Source organism: Octopus sinensis, linkage group LG7 (genome assembly GCF_006345805.1).
Source record: "Octopus sinensis linkage group LG7, ASM634580v1, whole genome shotgun sequence".
NCBI classification, from domain to species: Eukaryota; Metazoa; Mollusca; class Cephalopoda; order Octopoda; family Octopodidae; genus Octopus; species Octopus sinensis.
This window is the reverse complement of record NC_043003.1, coordinates 38,337,871-38,350,370: the sequence shown is the minus strand read 5'-3', so window position 1 is coordinate 38,350,370 and position 12,500 is coordinate 38,337,871. Positions and strand designations below refer to the sequence as shown.

Here is a 12,500-nt window from a genome sequence, read left to right as displayed (position 1 = left end):
TAAAGATAAACAAAGGTTAATAGACATAGCTTATCTCTATTGTATTAATCATAAAAATACTTTAAACTTTCTTTGGCCATGTTTCTTTTGAAGTACACTATTTATGAGTTTAACCCTTTTGATACCAACTTGGCTGAAAACACCTCTGGCTCTGTTGTACAAATGTCTTGTTTTCATAAGTTTTGAACTAAAATCTTCCATGAAACCTTAATCACAATTTATGTTCTTAACACTAGCTTAATGATAACTAAGTTGTTTTACTAAATTCTTTGTTATATTTAAAATTAATTGAAAGAAACACAGAGCATCTCAAAACAAATATGGTAACGAAAGGGTTAAATTACCTAAGGAAACAAAGAATCTTATAATAATAATAATAATAATAATAATAATAATAATAATAATAATGATAATAATAATAATAATAATGATAATGATAATAATAATAATAATAATAATAATAATAATAATAATAATAATAATAATAATTAATAATTAATAATAATTAATAATAATAATGATAATAATAATAGTAATAATAATAAATGTGGGGGCCATCAGGTGTAGAATTAGCGAATTTCAGGAAGCATGGAGGTTTTAAAGAATGCAATGTCTTGGCAGCTAACAACTGACGCAGGTAGTTTCTTTGCTATGCTTCAGCAACTCTGAGTGTGAAAAAATGTTTCCAATGAGATTTAGTCAAATATTTACATTTTTTTATTCATTGTTGTTATATTTATTAAAGAAGTAGTTTGAACATCATTTAACAAAAGATTTTTGCATAAAATTGTGAAGTTTTTAATTAAAATGTAAAATACTTAAAAATAAGAGAATTTGTATCATATAACCAGGAGTAGTCCTATGTAAGTTGATACCAAAATCTTTCTTATGAGTATTTTTTTAAAATTTGCTGTGACTGGAAGAAGAAGCTCTGTTCATACCCTTTTCAGGCCTACCTAGACCAGTGATATTAGTGCCATTAATGTTTCTCTTGAACCTTTGTAAGTGAATGCTGGCAGAAAAAACATGAGCAGGGAGGGTTTTCCAGAGAACCAGTGTTCTGGGTATAGTGATTAGCTTAGGGCCTGGTGGGAACTTGTACGTAATAAGGATGACAGTAGAAGGGGATACAAGTGGAGATAATCTATAGAAGAAAGGTAAGGTTATAATTACTCTGTTGAATGTATGTTTTGGTAATAACTCATAAACATTATATAAATCCTCTTGAGGTTATCACAACTATAATCTATAGCTACAATGTTATTGTTGTTTATAGAGTAAGGACAAAGTAACTACACGTGTAGACAACACTGGAAGTATGAATTGTTGCAGCAACACAAACCAATTCAAAAACACTGTAGATGTACAGCCATCATCTTGTAAGGTAAGTATACATTTTGCTTGTTTATTATTGGAGTACCAAATGTATTTGCTGGTTATGAATAAACATATGTAAAGAGACTTGTATCTGCAGAGGGTTGATGTAGAATTGGTGCAGCCAACAAGTTCAAGAAAATAGGTATAAAATCTTAACATTTAAGATTTATTAACAATTCAAGGCATGCAAAATTACTGGATCTGTATACTATATAATCATTCAATATAACGCAATATAATTCAATATAACTCAACATCAATGGAAATTGTAGCTGTGATACCAGTGCTGGTAGCACATAAAAGAACCGTCCGAACGTGGCCGTTGCCAGCACCGCCCCAACTGGCCTCCGTGCTTGTGGCACGTAAAAAGCACCATCCGATTGTGGCCGTTGCCAGCCTCGTCTGGCCCCCGTGCTGGTGGCACGTAAAAAGCACCATCTGATTGTGGCCATTTGCCAGCCTCGTCTGGCACCCGTGCAGGTGGCACGTAAAAAGCACCCACTACACTCAGGGAGTGGTTGGCTTTAGGAAGGGCATCCAGCTGTAGAAACACTGCCAGATCAGACTGGGCCTGGCGCAGCCTACTGGCTCCCCAGACCCCAGTTGAACCGTCCAACCCATGCTAGCATGGAAAACAGACGTTAAACGATGATGATGATGATAACTCCAACCAGCTTTAATAAACCCCTCAAGACAACTGTGGAATCAAGAACAGGTGTGTTTCACAATTGCAGCTGATAGATCTTGGAATGTCTGGTACTTGTACTGCTTCAGCTTATCCTTGGTGTTGCAAGCAGTCTTGTTGGTGACCCTTTCGACCACATCTCCAAAAAAGTAGTCTAGAGGATTGCAGTCTGGTTAGTTAAGAAACCACAAATCTAAGCTGACATGGTTGTAAAAGTTTGTCTGAAGAGCCACTTTTGAATCTTCGTGGCCATATGTACATTTGCAGAACCTTACTGGAACGTATAAAGTCTTCCTCCTACTACCTCTTCAATCCAGGGCTTCATGACAATCTCTAGAATCCCCTGGTACATATCCTGCTTCACCTTCAGTCCCACATTAATGATGTCAAGAGGCATAACATGTCCCTCACTGCTGATCATTCCAAAAAGCATGATGCGGACTGGAAACTTGGTTTTCATGACCCTGAGAACCTCATGTGGGCTAACTACTAATCACCATTCTGCTTGCTGTGCACCTTGATCAGGCAAAAGTTTTTTTTGTTTTTATATCTGAGAAAACCCACAATCTTGTTTGATTCCAGGGGATATTTCAACATGTTTAACAGCTTCTTCATGCACTTCTCCGAGGACTTCTGAGTAAGCAGCTGTCCTGACTGCATCTTGTAAGACTTGTAACAAAGGTCTTCATTCACACAAGTCCTAACAGTCTTCTCATCACAGCCTAGTTGCCTGACAATCTTCTGTATCCCAGTGGTGGGGTGGGAGTCTTCCTTATTAAACTGCTCAACTTTCTAGATGAAATCAACATCTTTGCTTACTGTGATTATGACTTTTCTTTGCAGTTATAGTGTTGACGTCAAAGTTACTGCCCTCTAACTCCTTCCTTGCCCTTTGGACTGCATGCAATGGGACCTTTATGTTGTCAAAGATGGCCTTATTCATGCTGACATAAACTGCATACACCACCACCTTCCTTAGGTCACTTGTATTCTTTTAATCTGTCTGGGTTCACCAGGCATTAAATACCAACTCAGTGAAAAGGGATATATATATATATATAAATATATATTTATATATATATATATATATATATATATATATATACTACACAAGTGCAAAGAGCTTCTGCAGAATGTGTGGGGAGAAAGTTGAAAGTGTAGCTCATATTTGTAGCACTTGTGAAAGTCTTGCAAGGAAAGAGTACAAGTGTAGACATGACAATCTGAAAGGCAAGTGATATTAGTTTGCATCTCAGCTTTCAAAATAGTATATATATTTTTTTGTTTAAACAAAGGCACCAATTTAAAATCTGCACCCTGTATATATTTAATAAATGAGAAATTGTGATAAACACAAGTTTATACCATTTGTTCCCACATATGTTTCACTGTTGTGATATGAACTTGTGTTTATTGTAATTTCTCCCACATTCGCTCTGTGTATCTTAACTAGTAATACTGCTAAGTATAGTAGTAGCTAAACAACTATACTGAAAGCAGACTGGATGATGATAATCTATTTGGAGCTCAGTGTTATTAGCTGTTTGGGATAAAAATCAAAATGTAGGAATTGTAGCACATCTATAGGGGAACCTGCTTTAATCACTTACATGATATTTTGGAAAGTAGTCTAGGATATTCATGTATATGTAATGACATACCCTTATAGATATGTGTGCAATATGAAAGTGTGGAACAGAAACAGAATAAATTTCTTCTGGATAGGATGCCAACCTCTCTCTAACTGTAGTCATTATGAAACCATTATTAAGATAGTGTAAAGGTGACAGATTAACAGGATCATTTAAGCATATGTCACAATTCCTTGTAGTATTTGTTTCCGCTCTTCGTGTTCTGAGTTCAAATGCCACTGAGATCGACTTTAAAATACCATCTAAATACTGGGATCAATTTTACTAACATCCCTCTTATAGGCCAAATTTTTGACTTTGTGCTTACATCAGAACCAATTATTAAACTATTATTTGGAATATAATATAACAAAAGCATGCTCTCATGTAACTATGACAGAAAGCTTAAATTTAAATGCAAACAATTTAACCCTTTAGTATTTAAACCAGCCATATTCGGCCCAATTATTCTACCCTTTTTTTATATTCAAGCCAGCCAGTGTCATTCTAAAAATGTGTCATTCTGAAAATAAATAAAACACATCATCAAAATCTCAAAGCTATGCAGTAATGTATGATTAATTCAAAACAATGTGAATAAATAAGCATTAAATTTGACAAGTAATCTGAGTGTTAAAAGGTTAAAACTGGAAGTTTTGTATACAAACCAGACAATCTCACACAGGTTGATATAATGTGTTAATGATACAAAATAATTCTTAAAAGTTATTTCTCTGATTTCTTTCAGGTTTGTCAATTTTTGGTACCATGCAATGAAAAGGAAACATGGACAGTCGAATGTTCTGCAACAGTCGTCTGAAGAATGCATATGGTACTTATTTTAGTATGAAACTGTAATATTCAAATAGTGGAGGTTCTGTTAAAATTCCTATTGCAGAAAATATTACAAATTCTTACTGGAAATAATTACGAAACAAAGAAGAAGTATCATTGCTTTACATACATTTTTTCCAATGCTAGCATGGGCTGAACAGGTTTGTTCTAACCCAGCATCTTAGCTTTGTCATTTGGTATACACAACAATAAAGAAAACTACAATTCTTTGTTGTTGCCATATTTGTCATTGTTCTTTGCATGCCTTTCTAATCATCAACCACTTTTCAAAGAACTATATCCTTTAATTATTTCATCAAGAATGAGAAACAACTCCAGACATGTTTCAGCATTATTGTAGCCTCATCAGCAAAGCATAAGCTTCATTGTGTTTGCTAAAGCAGTAAAGGAAGAATCATTAAGCAAGTGTACAAGATCGTAATATTCAATCTTTATCAGCACAGTTGTGTCATCCAACACTGTGTCTTTGGATTGCTTACATTATATTCCTAACAATTACATCTATTAAATCCCTCCAAACTTTCATCTAACTGCAGTTAGAATCTTGTAATATTAAAAAAAAAAGGTCATCAATTCTTTAAGGCTAGAATATGAAGGAGGTGTTACAAGTGAAACCAATAATATTTAATCAAAATATTTAGTTCTTTAATCCATTTTAACCACAATAGAATATTAACAAAGAGAGTTCTTTTCAGTTGAGCTAATAATACCTTTCTTTAAGTCATGTCGCATTTTACTGTTATTCAAGTAGCAATCTATTCTAATGATGACAATGAATTAAAATACTGAATCCAGAAGTGAATCAGTATAGCAGAAATTGTTAAGAAGCTTCACATTATGTTTTGTTTTTGTAGACCTATTGTACATATATCTTTTACTGTTTATCTTTTATTTGCAGTCTTTCAAGAGTTTACTCCAGCAAATTTACCCTATTGTTTTCTTTTTAAAGCCTAAGATGACTACATACACACATACACATTGTCATCATTACCATCATTCAACTGCTGTTTTCCATGCAGCATGGGATGACCATTTTGGCTAGAATTGGCAGGCTGGAGAGCTGCACTAGGTTCCAATTGTATGTTTGTGCTTGCTTTTTACAGCTGGATGTCTTTCTTAATGCTAATCATTTTACAGAAGGTACAGGGTGCTTTCTATATGGCACTGGCATGAACACACAGAAAAAAAAATGAAGACAACACAGATGGAACAAATTTTTTTTTAAAATGTTGCATTAATTTAATGTTTAAAAGTAGGGGAAAAAGTTTTGATATTTTGGACACTAGTCATTCATCAGAAGGAAAATTAAAAGAGGACAATACATGAGAAAAAGTGATTGGGATAAAAAAAAAAAAAACTGGTGAGGATTTAGTGTCCAGGTAGGAATTCGGTTCTATAGAAGGGGAATTAAGAGCGGGGTGCATGTGTGCTCATATGGGGTATATCTGTACATTCATATGGACATAGGTGAGCAGTGTGTGTATGTGTTTGTTTTACACAACACATGTGCATGCATGCACACATACACACACACATACAAACACACATGAGAAAATGTTTTCTACAAATAGTCTGAAGTTGGCTAAAAGAGCATGAGTAGAATTTGGTATACAGAAACTATATGCTTGACTATATCTTTGGTGTAACTATCTTAGTAAAAGATAGAAACACAAGTTAGAAAACTGAAAAACCAGTGTTGCTTTTCAGCTAAAATCTTTTACAACACTTGTTCTTCAATATTTTTTACTACAAACAATTCCTTGTCACTCTTATCATGCAAAGTGCTAGGAACCAGTGGCTGGCCCATTGGAAATCAGTAATCAACAAAACTGTTGTCCACCAATAGGAAAATTAATCCCATAAATATGCAACAACTGTGTTACAATTAAGGATGAATTCAAATGTATTTGATTCTCCATTAACCACACAGACATTGTTGTTAGAGAGTTATAAGGACATAGTTTCTGTCTACCAAATTCACTCACAAAGTATTGGGCACTCCAAGGCTATAGTACAAAACACTTGCCCAAAGTACCACACAGTGGGACTAAACGTGAAACCACATGGTTGCAGATCAAGCTTCTTAACCATACGGCCATACCTGCACTAAAGATCTCTTTTATCTTTTACTTGTTTCAGTCATTAGACTGTAGCCATCTAGATTAACAAATGAATGCCTGTGAGGTTAGAATCATTTCTTAAAGCTACCTGCAGTTGATCTAACATAAGATTGGTATTGAGCCATCATTCAACTTCATCAGTGATTTTGTGAGGCATATTCTTTTAAGAAGGCAGATGGATATCTATTTATGCATTCATGTGTAAGGATAAAGGCTTTATTGCAGAAATGGCACTTGAAATTAAGTAGACTGAATGAGTGGGAAACTCATTGTTGGAACAACAATAATTTACTTCGAATTTCAGTTGAAAATCTGGTATTTACAAGATCTTTTGTAGTCATGCGTAAGGATGAAAATGTTATCAATGAAGTAGCACTTACAGACAGGTGGAATGAAAAGTGAAGAGAAAGATCAAGATCAAGAATTTCATAGAAATTTCAGACTGCAGCTTAAATGCATTACAAATTCCCCTGGATCTATTTTTACACTTAGGAACAAGTGGTTCAAGTATGTAATTCATTCTTTCTGAAAGTTCATGGTTCTCTGTGCTTTGTTGTAATAATGTGAAGCACTTTTAAATATTTTCTCGTCCGATAAAATGGATAAAGAGGTAATACGCCTACTAATCCTAAAGACTAATCCTACGAGAATGTTTAGCAGATTTAGAGTTCTTATTGATGTAAAATAGCTATTCATTTGATGCATTGTAAAGGTAAAATTTGCCGCTGTCTAAAAGGAATCAAATGTCTAAAAATTTACAGTAGAAAGATTGCTGCCTTCCGTGATTTTATTCAACCCCACCACCTCCGAAACACACATACACATATAATAACTAGCATTCCGTTAGTTACGACGACGAGGGATCAAATTGATCCGATCAACTGATCAACCTGCTTGTGAATTTAACATGCAAGTGGCAGAGTATTCCATACTCACGTACCCTTTATATAGTTCTCAAGGAGATTCAGCGTGACACAAAACGTGACAAGGCTGGCTCCTTTGAATTATAAGGACTACTCATTTTTGCCGGCTGAGCGAACTGGAGCAACATGAAATAAAATGTCTTGCTCAAAGACACAACGCGCTGCGGGGAATCGAACTCACGACCTTAAGATAGTGAGCCGAATACCCTAGCCACAAAGCCATGCACCTTCCACACACACACACACACACCACACAATGATTTCCTATTGATATTTCTGTGCTTTCATATCGTTATATTTTTACACATTAACGAGATCTCGTAAGACCATAATCCCACAACCGATACTTTCTATTTACTAACTTTCAACGTTATCGTCTCGATATTTTTGTCTGCTACTTCTATTCAGACTATTAATTTCCGTACTACTATATATCGTTTTATACATACATGTGCAAGTGTGTGCATGCATCTGTGTTCAAGTAAATCTGTATGTGTGAGTGTTATTCATTATTACTGTATTCATAAAATGAACCTATATGCAGGTGTATATCTATCTATCTATATATATGAAACTGAGAATGTGTGTCTGTCTGTGTGAATCCCTAAAACTTGAGGGATCTTTTCAGTTTGAAGGCCAGATTTTCTTAGTTAACTAAACAATTTGAAACTTCGTATACTGGTAGAATGTGTCAAAAGAAAACATAATTGTAACCCAAAATGAAAACGGAATTGTAATTTCTAAGTTTAACGTTGTTTAATAATTCGAATTTTAACCAATGATATTCTTTCTTTCGACCTCATATTATTTACTGCCTCTCAAAATATTGTTACTGTGACGTAAACAGCTATTTTGTGACGTAGTTAACGTAAACATGTAAACAGACCTACAGATTCGTTTGTAACCTAAACATCCGCTCATCGTAAATAGCTAAATTCGCTTGGCATCGTACACAGCTTTTTCAGTTCCCTAGAATTATATTTCAAAGAAAATAAAAAGAAAAAGATTCATACGCATAAATATCCATCCTTAGACATCAGAAAATGAGTGTTTAAATTATTTTCCATTGTTTGCATTGCTTACACACACACACATACATACATACATACATACACACATACTAAAATTACATCGTTGGAGCAGTAATTTATTTATGTATTTTTTGTTATACAATTTATTTTAAAGCTGAATCCCTATCCTGCCATTAACCCCTTTCTTATAAAATAGTTGAAGAATCTGGGGTGTAGGTATTGGGCCAGTATTGGAACTTTTAACTTCTTGCTCTCTATCTTATGATCTCCGAAATTTAAGAATCTTGTGTTAACTCGGCTCTTATTATTTACTCTGACTCTGCCACCACCTCAATGCAAAGACTATCAATATCAGAATCATCTTCACAACCACCACTACAACTATTACTACAACCTCGAATGCCACCACCACAACCATCTTCTGCAACCACAACCCCAAGATCAATACCAGCATCATATTCAAAATCACCAATTTCACCACCACTACACTCTGCAATGTCTTCAACTCTACCATCCATGAGACATCCTAACATAATCAATGCTACTACTACTATCATCATCATCCACTGCCACCACCACCACCACCACCTCTACAAAAACACCAACACTATAATTTCTGCCATCATACACATCCACTGTCACCACTACACCACCACTGCCATGATAACCACATCTACCACCTCCAACACCATTGCCACCACTATCTATGAGACATCCTAAGTTTCACTTTCTAGTTGCTCTTTGAGTTTATCTTTATATATAAAAGAGAGGTTGTGTGTCTGTCTCCTACGATTTAGATTCTTAACTACTCCCACATTTTGCGGTGCAGTTTAACCAAAACCGGGTATCTTATAGTCGTGATTCATATCGAGCCCTTCTGGGTATTAGCGCGCGTCTACGATGAGTCTACGATTTAAAAAAAAATTTACCATCATTTTTTCCATTTTAATGCATTTTTTCGATATTATATAAGGGAAGTAACTCTCTAAAAATGTCTACGATGAGTCAACGATTTAAAAAAAAATTTACCATCATTTTTTTTCCATTTTAATGCATTTTTTTGCTATTTTTTGGCTATAACTCTCTAAAAATGCTTATATAGTTATTTCCCTTACAAACCCGAGCAACGCCGGGCGATACTGCTAGTTATATCTAATCTATCTCTCTAAAAGATGCAAAGCAAGTAGCATTAAATGGTGAATGGATGTGAGCAGAAAGAGAGTAAGTTCCATTCCAGTTTACAACAATTATAGAATTATTCTCAAATCATAAATGAAGGGTGGAGAGGAGTGAAGGAGGAGTCATGTTTCCTCTGAGGGGTTTACAGAAGTAATAAGCACTGAAAAGTGGAGTTTGCGTTATTATTTTTGTTTCATAGTTTACAATTATTTCTACAAATTCATTTTGACTTATCTTCAATCATGTTTATAAACGTGACCGCTGTGCCGTCCACTATAAACATTGATTAATGTCCTATATTTAAGCGATAGACAAACACTTCAGCATATTATTTTTTGTAGAGAGTTGCGAGGGATCATTTCTATGAACGGGGTATCTGTACAACGGATATGACTACATCATTAATTGTGGAGTCGTTTAAAAACACGATGCAAGATTAAGTCAACATGGAATTTTTGAAACAATCATAAATTGTTCTATATTTTAGAGATGAGGAATTCTGTACAATATTTACATTTTTTACATTGGACGGATATTTGTCCTCATCTTGTTTGTTGCTACCACAAAATTTCGGTTGATTTACTCTCCAGCCTTCATCAGGTGTCCTGGTAGAATTTTGAATCCAACCCTAGGTTCTAAGGTGCCACGCAGTGTGAATGAACCCGAAACTATGTGACTGGTATGGCCGGTCAGGGAGTCACCTTTGCTTTCGCGCCTTTTACGTTCTTAGCCGTGGGAGACGTCTATATTGCTAAGAGTATAAAAAGTGTGAAACCAATGGTAACGTCCTGACTGGTCGTAAACCACAACTACATTAGATATTACTACGATATATCTAAAAAAAACATTTACTTGTCTCAGTCATTCGACATATTCTATCGGTTAATTTCGACGAACTTCTAAGTTGCGGGGATGGAAAGGAAGTCAACAAGCGGTTGTCTGGGACAAGCACGAAGCTAGCCCCCTCCGGCCCACAACACGTATATACGACGGGCTTTTTTCAGTTTCCATCGTCCAAATCTATTTGACCTAGTGACCAGGCAGCAAACTTCTTGTCACACAGTCACTCCTACGCCTATATATATATATATATATATATATATATATATATATATATAATATATATATATATATATATATATATATATATATATATATATATATATATTATATATATACACGTCCCCGTAGCTTAGCGTTTTGGAAAAAGAAACCGATAGAATAAGTGCTAGGGTTCCAAGAGTAAGTCCTGGGGTTGATTTCTATAACTAAAAAACCTTCAAACTCTGTTTGTTGTTCTTTCACCTGTCTTCGTCGTTTGTTTTCTGTAAATTTGAACTACACACACACACGCGCACACACACACACACACTCACACACACACATACACACGCACACATATATATAGGTAAAAGATTAATGAGTGCGTGCGTTACATAAATAATATCTTCAGGATTAAATAAAAAGACAACAAACGGAAAATATGACATATCTATATATATATAATTAAAAATAAACGTATTGTAAATAAACAAACGAACACATACTAAATGCACAGGCGAACAGAAAACACACAAGGTCACAAATTCTTCATCAGTTATCAGCAAGAGGAGTCAAACGCAATTTCGGGCATTATCGATACTATTGTTTCTTTCGCAGTTCGCAAAAAAGTTCGTATTCCATATTTTCGTATTTCGTATTTCCTGTTGTTTACCTTCTGTGACGTCCTGAACCCATATATGCATATGTATATACATATATATGTAAGTATATACATACACACATACATACATACATACATACATACATACATACATACATATATATATATATATATATATATATATGACATTATCTATAAACATTACAATTGTTTCGACACATTTTTACACTTGTTCATTGGTGAGATGTTGTGTAATCATTATCACCAATTCAAGGTGTGAAATGCACCTTCTTTGAGTAAGACTTTATACGAGCTTTATATAGCATACCACAAGGGTTTTACCCGTATATTTACTCGCGTATGTGTGTATATGTATAAAAGCGGAGCAAGAGTACACACGAAGACAGAAAGTGTCGCTGAAGAGTTCACAGAGGTGTGACGAAAGATTTCCGGACGATAAACATAAATTAGAATAAGAACAGTAATAAATGAGTGAAAAGGGAATTATATAGTGCGCCTGTTTATTTGGCAAAAAGAGGGGGAAAAATAACTATCTCGAAATACAACAATATCTGTTTCAACGCACGGTTTCACATCAAGAATCTTGCAGCACACATATATAAAAGGATATATTTACAGAAAACAACAAAAGACGAAGACAGGTGCAGGAATAACAAGCAGGTGCATTAGTTTGACTGAATATATATAGAGAATACCAAACGAGTTCCCTATGGATACCGTATTTATTACAACGAGTGGCTTGTAAACGAGTTGTAATAAATACGGTATACATAGGGAATGAGTTTGGTATTTTATTTATTACGCACGAATAAACGACCATATTTTATTAACCCAATAACTAAATTCTTCACGTTTAGTTGTAACTTATGAATGACAAAAGTAGTGACGTCGGGTCATCACCATGGATTGACCAATCAGAAGCAGCGCTGTCACCGTGACCTCGGGTCATCACCATGGATTGACCAATCAGAAGCAGCGCTCGCAGTATCTGACATATGTTAGATACCAAAAATAT

General features: G+C 34.8%; 1 protein-coding gene across 3 annotated transcripts in view; it reads left to right on the top strand.

Annotated features, from left to right (window-relative positions):
* Positions 1–4,757, top strand: part of LOC115214303 (EF-hand calcium-binding domain-containing protein 7-like) — a 63,630-nt gene extending 58,873 nt beyond the window's left edge. For all 3 annotated transcript variants that reach the window (XM_036504710.1, XM_036504711.1, XM_036504709.1), the window contains 3 exons: positions 1,277–1,384; positions 4,442–4,604; positions 4,651–4,757. In XM_036504710.1, coding sequence (XP_036360603.1) covers positions 1,277–1,384; positions 4,442–4,513 — 180 coding nt within the window. In that variant the 3' untranslated portion in view covers positions 4,514–4,604; positions 4,651–4,757. The remainder of the gene's footprint in view (positions 1–1,276; positions 1,385–4,441; positions 4,605–4,650) is intronic.
* Positions 4,758–12,500: the final 7,743 nt, after the last annotated feature.